General features: G+C 44.7%; 1 protein-coding gene across 6 annotated transcripts in view; it reads right to left on the reverse strand.

The window, feature by feature from the left end:
* NTRK3 (neurotrophic receptor tyrosine kinase 3) overlaps positions 1 to 15489 on the reverse strand; it is a 474569-nt gene that overhangs the window by 323589 nt on the left and 135491 nt on the right. For all 6 annotated transcript variants that reach the window (XM_064267105.1, XM_003413897.4, XM_003413898.3 and 3 more), the window contains exon 4: positions 13279 to 13347. In XM_064267105.1, the coding sequence (XP_064123175.1) occupies positions 13279 to 13347 (69 nt within the window). The remainder of the gene's footprint in view (positions 1 to 13278; positions 13348 to 15489) is intronic.

Consider the following 15489-nt stretch of genomic DNA (forward strand, 5'->3'; position numbering starts at 1 on the left):
CCCGCCCCAACTCTTCAACCACACTAACCTCCTTTGTATCTGCCATGTTCACCAGCATGACCTGTATGCTCTCACCTCAGGGCCCTTGTACTCGCTGCTATCCCCTCTCCCTGTAATGTTCTTATCCAACATATCTGCCAGACTTGCGTCTTCACTTCCCATTAAAGAATCATGCCACCTTCCCTGACCTTCCTCTATTTAAAAAAGTTGCCACTATTACCATGCCTGCCCTAATACTGCGAGACCCTCACCCTGCTATGTTCTTCTTTCTAGCATACACCACCACCTGCCATTACTATAAACATTTGTTTGTTTGATTTTTATCTATACCCCATACAGAAAGCAAGTTCTGTGGACGACGTCAAACCCACTGCCCATTTTATTCACTGCTATATCCCCAGTACCTACAACTGAGCCTGCGACATACACAGGGGTTGGATGTAATAATAAATTAATGAATGAGTTACTATCCCTAGGGAGATAGATGATTAGCTAGCTCCAAGATGTGCTCAAAGTGCATCTAGGGTCCATCTTTATTCCTTCACGAATTCAAGAAATCCTTAATAAGCACCTACTCCACGTCTGGCCTTGGGCTGAGCGCTGCCCACACAGAGACAAATAAGACAGTCTTTGTTCTCAAGGGGGGCTCAGCCTGGTGAAAGAAAATGTCGAGTTTAAGCCCCACCTTCTCCACAGATTCTCCTTGTGACTTGGAGCAAGTTACCACATCTCTTAACGGGGTATCACAGTAAGAGGGTGATGGACAGCATTCATCGATCTAAAACTCTTCCAAGTAAAGGGCGCCCAATAAACCTGCATGCCTGGGTCAGGAGGTGGAAGATGATTCTCTTTCTGGGTCATTAAGGGCATGAATCTGTTGGTCTTCCGGAAGACAGGAAGACCAAGAGGCAGTTGTTCAAACAGAACAAGGGGATACTGTGTGGTTTAAAGTCAGGAAAGGTGTGCGTCAGGAGCGTATCCTTTCACCACACGTATTCAATCTGTATGCTGAGCAAATAATCTGAGAAGCTGGACTATATGAAGACGAAGGGGGCGTCAGGATTGGTGGAAGCCTCATTAACAACCTGCGATATGCAGATGACACAACCTTGCTTGCTGAAAGTGAAGAGGACTCAAAGCACTTACTGATGAAGATCAAAGACCACAGCCTTCAGTATGGATTATACCTCAATATAAAGAAAACAAAAATTCTCAAAATTGGACCAGTAAGTAACATCATGATAAGCAGAGAAAATATTGAAGCTGTCAAGGATTTCATTTCACTTGGATCCACAATGAATGCCCATGGAAGCAGCAGTCAAGAAATCAAATGACGTATATCGCATTGGGAAAACCTCTGCAAAAGACCTCTTTAAAGTGTTAAAAAAAACAAAAATGTCACTTTCAGGACTAAGGTACGCCTGACCTAAGCCATGGCATTTTCAATAGCCTCATATGCATGCGGAAGCTGGATGATGAACAAGGAAGACAGAAGAAGAAGTGGTGCCTTTGAATTAGGGTACTGGTGAAGAATATTAGATATACCGTGCACTGCCAGAAGAATGAAAAATCTGTCTTGGAAGAAGTACAGCATGCTCCTTAGAAGAAAGGATGGCAAGACTATGTACTCACGTACTGTACAGGATGAACCAGTCCCTGGAGAAGGACATCATGCTTGGTATAGTAGAGGGTCATCGAAAATGGAGAAGACCCTCAATAAGATGGATTGACACAGTGGCTGCAACAATGGGCTCAAACATAGTGATGATTGTGAGGATGGTGCAGAACAAGGCAGTGTTTTGTTCTGTTGTGCACAGGGTCACTATGAATCAGAACCCACTCAACAGCACCTAACGACAACAACAATCTGTTGGTACCCAGAGGGAGTGGCACTTGGGTAAATTGCACTCAGACCCAGAATATTTTTGACAACAGGCCAATTCCCAAATAGTGAAGCCTGTATCAAAATTGGAAACCCTGGTAGCATAGTGGTTAAGAGCTGCAGCTGCTAACTAAAAGGTCAGCAGTTTGAATCCACCAGGTACTCCTTGGAAACCATATGGGGCAGTTCTCCTCTGTCCTATAGAGTCGCTATGAGTCAGAATCGACTGGTTGGCAATGGGTTTGCTTTTTGTTTTTTGTATCAAAATTAATCAGCTTTTCAGAAAAAAGCAGGCCCTTGGGGAAAAGAATTGATGTTTTCTAGCAACTAGGATACCACAGGTAGAATGTGCAAATACCCTTATAGCACATCCTTTTAATTCAAAATTACCCAGGACTTCTCTCTGCACCCTACACTTTTTGAAAAGGCAGGGAAAGAAACTAACCTTTATTGAACATCTGCTTTTCACAACAACCCTAGGAGACAGCCAGTATTGTTCTCACACAGGCGAGGGAATCTCTCGGGGATTTGGAAGGGTTAAATAACAAGCTCAAGGTCCCTCAGCTGAGTGACAGAGCAGGGTTTCAAGTCTAAGTCTCTAGGACTACACATCGCATGCACTTTCCACACTTTGTCTCATGTGCAAGGCATGGCTAGGTGCAATGTGAGATGAAACGATAGCAAAACAGGGCCCCTGAACTGGGAGCCTATGTAGGCAGAGACTAGGGAAAGAGAGGGAAGAAGGAAGGTTGGGAGTATGTCCCTGGGTGATGCAAACAGTTAAAACTTCAGCTGCTAACCAAAAGGTTGGAGTTTCGAGTCCGACCAGAGGCACCTCAGAAGAAAGGCTTGACAACCTATTCCTGAAAAATCAGACACTGAAGATCCTACACATGGGGTCACCACGAGTCGGAGTCAACTTGACGGCAACTGGTTCCGTTTGGTTCCTTGGTTGAAGGAAGGCTGAGGGCCTTTTGTGGGCTGAGGTGTGAAAAGAGGAAAGAAGAGTTTAGGCGGGGAAATGGGTCTGTGTCAAGGAGCCCTGGGAAAAAAAAGCTGAAATGTGAGTGGCAGGCAGATGGTAGAGGACCTTCCCTGCCACACCAAGGAGACTAGAGATCCTGCAGCAGCCCCTGAGGCCCTTGGAGGTGGAAAACGGTATGAGCACAGGGTCTTTATAAGAGGAACCTGATGACAGTGTGCAGGATGAACAGGAGGGGAGGTGAGCAGGAGATTGGGACCCTTAGGATGCCTTATAGGATGCAGGGTCACCACATACAGTTGTGTAGTTTGTGCACTCCTCAAGGAACCAGCCAAGAGGGTGAACTGGGAATGAAATCCAGTCCATACATGGGTGACCAGATCAGGTGCCCAGGCCCAGGGCGGCATCCACTCAGAGGGTGAGTCTTCTAATCCACACACAGGCGCCATATAGGCCAGCAGGGCCTAGGTTGAGATTCTCAAGCTTTTTGGTCTCGGGCCTCCTTTTCACTCTTAAAAATTACTGAGGTCTCAAGGAGCTTTCATTCATATGATTATATCTATAACTACTTAGGATGTTAGAAATTAAAACTGAGAAAGTTTTAAAACACAAGAATATGTTAGTATAACCTCCATTAGTTGGAGCCCTGGGGGTGCAGTGGTTAAGCAATTGGCTGCTAACTGAAAGGTCAGTAGTTCGAACCTACCAGCTGCTCCACGGGGAGAAAGATGTGGCAGTCTGCTTCTGTAAAGATTTACAGCCTTAGAAACCCTATGGACAGTTCTACTCTGTTCTATAGGGTTGCTATGAGTCAGAATCAACTTGACCGCAATAGGTTTGGAGTTTTGTTGTTTTAGTTGTCAGAGTATTGATGGTATCACATGTCATGTGGCCTCTGGAAAACTCCACTGTACCATCAGAAGAGAATGAGATGAAAATGCAAATAATGTCTTGGTGTTCTTATAAAAATAGTATCTAAACTTGTGGTCTCCTGGAAGGGTCTTGGGGGACTCTATGAGATTCTGGGCCACTGTCTTAGTATCCTAGTGCTGTTGTAACAGAAATACCACAAGTGGGTATCTTTAATGGACAGAAATTTATTTTCTCACATTCCAGGAGGCTACAAGTCCAAATTCAGGGCACTGGCTCTAGGGGAAGGCTGTCTCCCTGTCTACTCTGGGACAATCCTTGTCTCTTCTCAACTTCTCTAGCCCTGGCGTTCCAGGTCAGGACGTTTGTGTTTCCTTGTCTCTGTCTCTATGCTGCTTCTTATAACTCAGAAGTGATCAGGTTTAGGACACACACCCTCCATTGATACGGCCTCATTAATCTAACAAAGACCATATTCTGAAACATTATTGCATCCACAGTTTAGGGGTTAGGATTCCAACACATAGTTTTGTCTTTTATTGTACTTTAGATGAAGGTTTACGGAACAAACTAGTTTCTCATTAAACAGTTAGTACACATACTGTTTTATGACACTGATTAACAACCCCACAACATGCCAACCTTCTCCCTTCTCAACCTTGGGTTCCCTATTACCAGCTTTCCTGCCCCTCCTGCTTGCTAGTCCTTGTCCCTGGGCTGGTGTGCCTTTAGTCTCATTTTGTTTTATGGGCCTGTCTAATCTTTGGCTGAAGGGTGAACCTCGGGAGTGACTTCATTACTGAGCTAAAAGGTGTCTGGGGGCCATACTCACGGGGTTTCTCCAGTCTCTGTCAGGCCAGTAATTCTGGTCTCTTTTTGCCAACACAGAGTTTTAAGGGACACAACTGGATCCACAACAGCCACCATCTAAGAACTGCTGCTTAGTTAAGAAGGGTCTAGAGTAAAGAGATTAAAAACTGGGGGTAGGGAGGCGAAGACCAAGCCAACATAAAGGAAGACGAGGGCTAATTTTTTTTTTTTTTTTTTTTTGGGAGTAGAAGAAACGCAAAGAGTCGCAGATGACCTCAAGGTTTTCAGGTCCAGAGGACACGATATCAGTGGGAGAGAGAAGTGTTTTTGGTTGAAAACAAAGAGAACAAATAAGTGGAAAGGAAGAAATGAGACATATTAGGAATAGAGATGGGCAGAGTGGGGGTGGGGGGAACCAAAGTCCTAGAGGAGAAAAGTGAAGGACGAGTTCAAGAAGCCTTGGAGATGTTTGTCCTGGGGATAGGCAAGATGCCTCTGAGGCTGAAAAGGAGACAGAGAACAGAAAAAGAAAAAAGATAGGCAAGAGAAAAAGAGAAAGGAGTAACAAAAATAACAGGAACAACTGAATTTGCACGACACTCCCAGGTGCCCAACTCTATGCTAACCACCTTACACGCATGACCTCATTAAACCCTCACAGCGAGAGGGGAGCATAAGGAAGAACCCATTGATAGCTTCCCTCGTAAAAGCAGAAGGTGAAAGTCAGCCACCCAGGGTGAGTGGGAAACGGAGGCCGGATCAGGTGGAGCCCTCGGATGCACGTTGTAGGGCTGCCAGAAGGAGCCTGGCAGGCCTGTTGGAGAGTATTTGAGGGTCCAGATGCTTGAGTATCTGCAAACAGAACCAGGTCAGCCTAGCTTTCCCCAGCCACTCACTTGACAAGCCGCGGCCATTCGTTATTAAGTAGGTGTAAAAATACAAATTATCCACCTGGGTGGAAAAGGCTAGAGAAGTCAGGACTTGGCTGGGTTGCTTCAAGCGTTTTCAGTCCTGCCTCTTGTCCAAGCCCTGCACTCCTGCATGTCCCAACCATCTGGGTGGCCCCCCAAATGCAGACAGTGCCAAAGGCTGTCCAGAGGCTGGCGGGGGTACTAGGAGCAGTGCTTGTGGCATGCCAAAGATGTTGCCAGGCACGAGCGTAGCAACAGCTTTTTTGTGTTCTTCTGTCCTTTGTCCTTTTCCTCCAGGGTCCTGATTACAGGGCCTGGTCAAGGGATACACGTTGAGAGATGGTCCCACCCTCTGATCCAGAGTCTTCTGGAAACTGCAAAGGAAACTTGGGTGCTGTCCCCTATGCCCCTAGGTTTCCCTTCAAGGGAACAAGACACATGCACACCAGAAACCATGCTGATTCTTAAAAACAGTGGCAGCCTGGGTATCCCACTGAGCAAATGCACAGTCATCTTCATGTCCTGGAAAGAACAGTGAGGAAGTCAAGAAACAAAGGGGCAATCCCTGATTCTAAATGGTGCTGTCCCTTCTGTGTCCCTCCTTCCATCAGATCAGGTCTATGGCAAAGGAGCCTTCATCCGTGGCTTCAGGGGCAGACTTGTGGAGCCTAAAGCACGCTTTCCCTGTGCCATCAATAATGCAGGCAGACCATGAATAATACAGCAGCAGCTGCTTCACAGCAGAGTTTACCAACACCCAGCCCTGGCCCCAAGATGGCCCGGGGCCTAATTGCTGGGCCCCGGGGGCTTTGCATGGATTAACTCAGCCCGTGTGGCATGTGCACGCGGGCACTTTGCAGCTCAGCCAAGGCCAGGACTGGGTGTTTAGAAAACATTGATTTCCCTCCAGTCATCACTCTCCTTGTTTTCTTCTCTCCTCCCAGCAGCGTGGGAAATGAGAAGACCTAGATGAGCAAAGGCAGCCTGACTCACTGCAGGCAAAAATGCCCCCAGGCCTGAGCAATCTGCTCAGGCCTCCCTGAGATAACCACAGTCCATGGTAGGAAAGATGGCACAGGACTGGTCTGCATTTTGTTCTGTTGTACACAGGGTCACTATGAGTCATAACTGACTTGACGGCACCTAACAGCAACAACAACAACATGGTAGAAAAAGCGCATGAACGGAAGACCTGAATTAAGCCAGCTGTGACACCTTGGGCAAGTATTGATGGGTTGAGCGGTGGCCCCCAAAACTATGTGTTTCATTCCTAACCCTTCATACCTATGGATGTGACCTTATTTAGAAATAGGGTCTTTGCAGATGTAATTAAGGATCTTGGGATGCGATCACCCTGGATTGAGTGTGGGCCCTAAAGTCCAGCCTAAGTCTAATGGCTAGTGTCCTTACATGAGAAAGGAGAGGGAGATCAGAGATACAAGGACACAGGAAAAAAGGCCAGGTGAAGACACAGGCAGAGGCTGGAACCAAGGAACCAAGCCTGGAGTCACCAGAAGCTAGAAGAGGCAAGGAAGCATTCTTCCTTAGGGTCTTTGGAGGGAACATGGCCCTACTGACACCTTGATTTTGGAAAACTGGCCTCCAGAACTGTGAGAGAATATACTTCTGTTGTTTGAAGCCACCAAATCGTAGCAGTTTGTTACAGCAGCCACGAAAAACTAATACAGCAAGGAACTTAATTCTCCAAAGCTCCATTTTAACATCTGCAAAATGGGGGACCCTACTCCTTCACAATGTTATTATGAGGATTGGTGATAATATATGCTAATATGTTTTGTGAATTAAAAAAAGCAATAAAGAAGCAAAAAATATTTTCATAGTAATAACATTATTAACACTGTTGCTTAATGACTTTTCCCAGAGCCTTGCAAACTGGTCAAAGCCAGCCTGGGAGGACAGTGCCAGGATTACCCCAAATCCATACTCGACACCAAGTTAATATTTTACCAAGTCAATTAAATTTGCAAATTACACCAGAGATAACTGTCACTTTCTTTAAGAAAATGAAATACTCCAATCTATTTGAATCATGTCTGTTCCATGCAGGCAGGATATTAAGATCAGCCTGCTCAAGATACACTAATGGTCCCTGGGGTATCTCTGAAGGGTTCCTGTGCTGTAGGTATCTATTCTCTGATACCTGGTACTGTTGCCTAAATTGTATCGTGGGATTCTGAATCCAAGCTTCTTTCCTTTCTTACTCGTTCTTTATCTCTGAGACAACCTCTCAGAGCCTAGCTCTGGTTTCTGGACAGATAGTTCCAGTCTCCTCTATAAAGAAAAAAATACCATCTTGCCATATTCACAGACTTCTGAGGGCACTGCTCAATGTCAAGTCAATTTTCTTCATATCCATGCTACTGAAATAGTGTGGGCTACGCTAAAGCAAGCCTTGAGAGACGTTTCCAGTTGGTTCAGTAAGGGAAGCAAACTTGGCCTGGCAGAAGTGGTAGGTCAGGTACTCAGCCAAAACCACCCTCCTCATCTCACTAAAGTAAATGAAGGGTCCCTAGGTGGCACGAGTTGTTTGCACTCAGTTACTAACTGAAGACACTTTACAGTGTTGAAAAGCAAAGATGTCACCTTGAAGACTAAGGTGTGCCTGACCCAAGCCATGGTATTTTCAATCGCATCATATGCATGCAAAAGCTGGACAATGAATAAGGAAGACAAGAAGAATTGACACCTTTGAATTGCGGCATTCGTGAAGAATATTGAATATACCATGGACTGCCAAAAGAACGAACAAATCTGTCTTGGAAGAAGTACAACCAGAATTATCCTTAGAAGCAAGGATGGCAAGACTACGTCTTACATACTTCGGACATGTTGTCAGGAGAGATTAGTGTCTGGAGAAGGACATCATGCTTGGTAAAGCACAGGGCCAACGAAAAAGAGGAAGAACCTCAATGAGATGGATTGACACAGTGGCTGCAACAATGGGCTCAAGCATAATGATTGTGGGCATGGCACAGGACTGGGCAGTGTTTCGTTCTGTTGTACATAGGGTCGCTATGAGTTAGAACCAACTCGACAGCACCGAACAACAACAACACTAACTGAAAGGTTAGTAGCTCCTGGGGGGACAGCCTGGTTCAAATAGTCAGCGTTGCCATGGAAGTGATCTACTTCGTTGAGACTACGGCCATTGAAAACCCTATGGAGGGCTGTCCTGCTCTGAACGCATGGGATCTCCATGAGTGGGAATCAACTTGATAGCTAGTTCGACGTTTAAAAATTAATCAACATAACCCACCGTATTAACAGGATAAAAAAGGAAAATGATATGGTCATATCAATTGGTACAGAGAAGTAAACAAGATAAGGTAAATGAAGGCTCTAGAACATGGCAAGAACTCTGAGACAGTAACTTTTTTCCGTGATTCCTCTCAGGGGAGCCACCATCTTGAGACTGGCTTCTGAAGAAGATGCTAAGCATGTATGGTATATTGCCAAGCTGTATAAGAGAGAGACCACGGTCTTTGGAAACAACCAACCTGGATGGTGGTAAAGCTAATAACCATAACACTAATTCCAGAGTTACCATCTACTAGCCATATGCTCTCGGGCCAGTTGTTTAACTCGGCCAAGCCACAAATCCCTCTTTTGTAAAACTGATTATAACAACACCTCCTTCACGAGATTGCTTTGAGAATTAGATGAAATAATGGAGGTGGAAGTGATTTATACAGGACCTCATACATAAATCCCTCTCTTTCTTCTTCTCTACTACTGGAAACACCTTCCATACTCTGCCTTTCCAATGGGGCATCTCAACAGTGTCAGTTCTTCTATCAAGGATCCTGGGGAGAGAGCCTGGTTGGTGGCACAGCAGAGATCCGCAATGACAGAGTGAAATGTGCTAAGAGACTGTTGCATACTCAAGTTTGTCTCTTCTGTGGGGCCATCACCCCGCCTTCCTGAGGTCACGTGAAGCCTCACACTTCTGCCAGAGCACACGAAGCTCCTTCCCTCTGGCCTCTCTCCTCTGGGGCTTTTTCCTTCCTGGCAATATCCGGCCCATCCCCACACCACAGCCCACAGGCTCCATTGGGCAGGCCCTGCCGGTCTAGATGGCTCATGGCAGATGGCGCCATGTGGACTAATCAGGAAACCGGACAAGAAAATACTACCCTCTCTTCCATTTGCCAGGAACTGGGATTGTTTGGATTTTAATCATAGCCACAGCTAAGAGCCAACACGCGGCCCCTCCAGCCAAAAGATAAATTTTCCACACTCAACATGCAATTCTTCCTCAAAAAATAGACCCCTACCAGGATGATTGCTCCTTAGAGGGGGGTTTCTTTATTCTTCAATATAATTCTTTCTTGTTTAACGATATGACAGAAATAAAATACTCCATGGACATGGTGGTGCTCACAAGCTGACTCCCACCAAAGGGAACATCTTCATTCCCCCATAAGTCATATCTAGCTCAGGGCATATTGATCCCACAGAAAAATGAATGCAGAATCCCATGATCCTGTGGGAGAAATCTGGCATTTTCTTTAAATATATATCCACTGAATAGACGTTTCTAAAACACCGTGCAACAGGTCACCAGGCCAGCACACCACTGATTTCGCATCCAGTGATTTTTTAGGAGCACTGAATGCTTTCTCAACAATTCAGCTGACTGCACATTCCACACGTCCCCTGGAGAGATGCCATCACTGTCCCTGGCTTCCCACAGATGAAGGGGCAGGTGTCCAGGGAGAACTCAGAGCAAGACTCCCAAGAAAAGTAGCTCCCAGGTGGCTCCTGGATGGCAGGGCCCACAACCAGTTTTAGGGCGACTCATTGCTTAGGGAAACACTGAATTTCTGTTAAGAAGCAAATGAACAAACAAAAAACCAAACCCATTGCCATTGAGTGGATTCCAACTCATAGCAACCCTATAGGACAGGGTAGAACTTCTCCATAGGGTTTCCAAGGAGAGGCTGGAGAATTCGAACTGCCAACCTTTTGGTTAGCAGCCAAGCTCTTAACCACTGTGCCACCCGGGCTCCTTCTGTTAAGCGTGATGGAAAATTCTGAAAATGGATAGTGGTGATAGTGGCACGACATGACAAACATGGTTAACGTCACTGAACTGTATGTGTAAAAAAAACGCTGAAATAGCAAATGTTTTGTTACATATATGCACTTATAGCAATTTTTTAAAAACCATAAAACTAAAGAAGAAAAAAAAACTACAATTAAGTAGTTTTTGAGGATTATTGTAGAGTAGATCCTTGTGGTGGAGACAGATGGAAAAAGTTGGGAGATAATCAGCGTAATGGTCAAGGGTTTGAATCCATATTCTAGCTCTTACGTAATGAATGACCTTAAACAAGATACTTAACTGTGCTAAGCACCTCAGTGTCCTCAAAGGTAGAATGATGGTAAAATTCCTTTCTTATGGAATTGTTATCAAGGTTAAGTTAAAAAATGTATAGAGTTGAACAGATTGCTTAGCACAGTGCCTGGCGCACAGTAAGATCTCAGAAGGCAGAGTTAGTACTAGCCGCAGTAGTCATGTTCATTTACCTCTAAGGTAAAAAAAAAAAAAAAAAAAAAGTTGGGTAATAGTTTATCATAGTGGTCAAGGGTTTGAATCTATACTCTACCATGTATATCCACAAAGATGGGAATGAATACATTACATCAAGTGTAATAGCCTGACAATTAGGTGTCTGTCTGTTAACCTTTAACATAGTCCATCATTTAAGCGTTTTATAAACAAATAAGTACATATTTACCTTATTTTATTGGCACAGTGATTAAACACTCAGCTACTAACCAAAAAGTCAGAGGTTCAAACCCATCAGCTGCTCCTGGGAGAAAGATATGGCAGTCTGCTTCCATAAAGGTTACAGCCTTGGAAACCCTATGGTGCAGTTCTACTCTGTCCTATAGGATTTCTAAATCGACTCACAGCAATGGCTAAGCCCAGGTAGGAGTTGTCATTGGTGTACTTCTGGATTTCAGCCATATGTGGCTAAAGGAATCCGATCACTATACCTATGGCAGCCACACCACAGTAGTAGCGGCTACTGCTAACACTGATTACTGAGATCTTACTATGTGCCAGGCACCCCTGGGTGGGGTAAAGCTCCAAGGAAAGAAAGGAACCCACAACAGTATTGTCCTAAATACTCCAACATTGTTAAAGAGATAACCCTTGAACTTCCCACCCCTGGAATGGCCTCTTGAAGCATCATATAGACACTTAGGTTCTCTCTTATCCAGACGTACAAGGTATATGAGAATAAGTAGGGCATACAAGGTCATCATGGGGATGCTGGGTGTAAATATCCCCCTTGCTGACCAGCCAGGTCTGAAAAGGTAAGGTTATACCTCAACCATGAACTCAGGTCTTGCCAGGTGGAGGAGGAACCAGGTGAAAGGCAGACAGGATGAGCATGGGTCAGGGCCAGTGCATCTTGGTAAAGACAGTGCAACAATCTGCATTCTGTGATTTGGCGATTTGGCATCTGAATCACCAAATAAAAGGGAACACGTGGGCAAGGTCTCTGGAACCCGGACTCTCTACCTTCATCCATGCCTCCATTCCTTTTCAATTTCTTCCTTGATTTATTCCCTCAACATAATATACTGTCCGTGCACAGAGATGACCCCAATGACTCACACATCAACATGAGTTATTTTTTTCCGGCAGCGGTCACGAATTTCCCCTCATCCATCCAACATTTGCTTGCACAAAATGGCTGGCTGGGATAGGGGTACACTGATCAACCTTGGAATGCAGCAAGGCTAGCTGGCCCACACACTGATGAAATAAATATATGACTTTGCCCCCCTCCCCAGGATGCCCATACTCAAGCCAAGTAAGCTGAAAGATGATCATGAGTGGTGACAAGGACATGCAATCTTAAGTTGGAAAGTCTGGGTTCAAGTCCTGGCTCCACCAAGTGCTAGCAATGCAATCTTGGCTGGGTCTCTCACACTTTTCTAGAGCTCAGAATCCTCATCCGTGAAGTGTAAAGAATATAATACCTACCTCCCATGACTCTCAGATGATAAAACCAAGGTCATGTAAGGGAAATCACACCTGGTCATCTGTAAAGTTATGTATCATGAATGTTATTTACTATAAATTGATAAATGTTGTTTATTATTACCCATAGGAATACTATTTTTATGGATTAAATTGTGTCTCCCCTCCCCCCACCGAAAAAATACATGCTGAAATCCTAACCCCTATACATGTGGAAGTGATTCGATTTGGAAATAGGATTTTCTCTGTTATGTTAATAGGGCCCCATCAGTGTAGAGTATAACTGTAAACCACGATCACTTCTCAGTTACAAAAAGAGCAGATTAGACGCAGAAGGAAGCACATACTTGGGAAGAGCGCTGCCATGTGAGGAACCAAGGAATGTCCAGGGCTCCCGAAAAGGAAGGAATCAACATGGCCAAGACCCTGATTTGGACTTTTAGTCTTCAGAACTGTGAGAAAATTAATTTCCATTCTTGAAAACCATCTACTTGTGGTATTTTGTTACAGCAGCACTAGATAACTAAGACACACTATTATTATTAACTCCCTATAGATCACAGAAGTAGGTCTTGCTAACAAATGAGATGCCTGTCTTTTGAAATTTATGGTACCCAGAAAGAGGATCAGAAATCAAGTGATGGTGGTCTTCCCAGCTCTCACTGAACATGATACACTCCAGGCCATTCAACCCAAGTACCCCTTCAGTTGTACTCCTCGCCTTCAGGTACCTCCATGTCTTGGTACTTCTCCGACCCAACCACCACTCCACTACCTGGATGGTCTTCAAAGCTGAACTTACAATTCCCGAAGACTCAGCGTCTGGAAGAGCTGCCAGGACAGGGTGGTGAGCCGGTTACTCGAAAGGTTTCTGAAAGATGAACAAATAAAGGGGGTGGGGAATTAAAGAACAGGTTTGACATAAGTAACATTGTCTTTAGTAAGCTTGCTAATTTCACAGGAGTCTGGCTTTGTTCCGTTCTTCTTCTTTGCTCTATTCTGCTAAAGATACATCTGCTTACAGCTGAGGCCACAGATCATTTTTGGAGAAGATTCTGAGGCTTTTGAAGGTTGTAGAGATCAAAGAAACAGTAAAATTCCTCCATGTCCTGTCCCCACTATAAAAGTCCAGAGAGCTTTTGTGAAGCCACCCTTCTAAAGGAAGACAGAGAGTTCTCAGGGTACATGAGCCAACCAGCACTCTTAACATTCATACAGGTCGAAGAAACTCAGCAAGTCACCTACAATTCCTTCTAGCCGGTCTCTCCCATAGCAAACGTGCCCATCAGTGATAAAGACATCAGCCTTTTGTTCACACTTGCGTTCTCCTTTTAATGGTGATTTAATTGTTCTCATTAAGGTGTACAGGGGAAAGGAGCAGCCATTAGACTTCAGAATAAAAAAAAAAAAAAAAGCACACCCACGGTTATTACTTTGCCGGGCTCAAAAAACAATTTTTGATATGATAACAGTCCTTAAAGGCAGCAGTTAGACGCTGCTAGAATTAAGTGGCACCCCAGGAACAATGTACTCATCTACTGATCCGAACGGATGACTGTGCTGATTCCATTTAGGTAAACAACAATCCACACACACACAAGCCTGGGCACATATTTGTGACTATTAAACATGGAGGGAGAAAACGCAAACACACACACACATGTTTAAACACATGCACCTATATTGAGACGACCTTCTACCACAGAGATTTGCTGGGAGTCAAATATAGGCCACCCCGAGGAATGACAGGGTGAGACATAGAGACAAGGACTTATACCCAAGTTACAAATGAGTCAACAAGAGAATTGCAGGAATAGAAGGATGGGAATAAACAAAGTGATAAGTAATTGATGGGGAGGTGACTTTACAGGAATGCCTCTGAGAAGATAACATCAGAGCTGAGACAGGAAGAGTGAGGATGAGTCAGCTGTGTGCACGGGAGGAGTGTTCCAGGCAATGGAAGTAGCACGTGCACGTGTAAAGAGGGACCTGGGGACCCAAAGTTTGGCCAGTGAGGAAGGAAGTGGAGGAACGGTTTGAAATACATGAGAGACAGGAATGTACCACCTCACTTTTCTGGACTGAACTGTGTCCCCCAAAAAATATGTATTGTCAATTCTATACCCCTATCCCTGGTTAAGAGCTCGGCTGTTAACCAAAAGATTGGCAGTTCGAATTCACCAGCCATTCCTTGGAAACCCTATGGGGCAGTTCTACTCTGTCCTATAGGGTCACTATGAGTCAGAATCGACTTGATGGCAGCTGCTTTAGTTTTGGTTTATACCTGTGGAGGAGTGTTTACTCAGCATTAGGCTGAGTTTGTCAAAGACAAAAGCTGAAGAGATGATAAGAAAACTATAGAAGTTCAGTCCAGAAACTCCTAGAGAACTGAGATACCTGCATTCAGAAAAAACAGTCTCTAAGGTGAGTTTTTTTTTTTTAAGGTAAGTTTGGAGCCCTAGTGGTGCAGTGGTTAAGAGCTTGGTTGGGGAAGTGACATATATTTAATTACCTTTTCTACAACTGAGAGGCCAGGATTGGAAGCTGGGAGACCAGTGAGGAGGCCACTGCAAGAGAGGCTTCCAGCCAAGAGAAGGGAGTAGAGCTAATGAAGGGGAGGGAGTCAAGATACGTGTTGGAGGTGGAGCCTTCGAGATTCCTATTGGCCTGGGTCTGGGAGAGGAGGGAAAGAGACCCGAGCAATCAGGTGTATGAGTGGTGATGCCCTTCACTGAGAAGAGGAAGGCTGGAAAAGCATCACATTTGCAGGGGACACTGAGCTTCTTTCTATTAAGGGTCACAGGAAAATTTGGAAAGGGCTAATGATAAATGTACTTAGTGTCAGTGAATTGTACACGTGAAGAATGTTGACATGCCAAATGGTTTGTCGCATATTATTTACCACAATAAAATAAAAGAGTATCCCCTTCTTTGCAAATAAGTCTCAGATGGCTGTTAAAATCTAAGGAGAAATCAAATAGGCATTGAATACATGAGTCCAGAGTTCATGGGA

This window comes from Loxodonta africana, chromosome 13 (assembly GCF_030014295.1).
Source record: "Loxodonta africana isolate mLoxAfr1 chromosome 13, mLoxAfr1.hap2, whole genome shotgun sequence".
Lineage (NCBI taxonomy): Eukaryota > Metazoa > Chordata > Mammalia > Proboscidea > Elephantidae > Loxodonta > Loxodonta africana.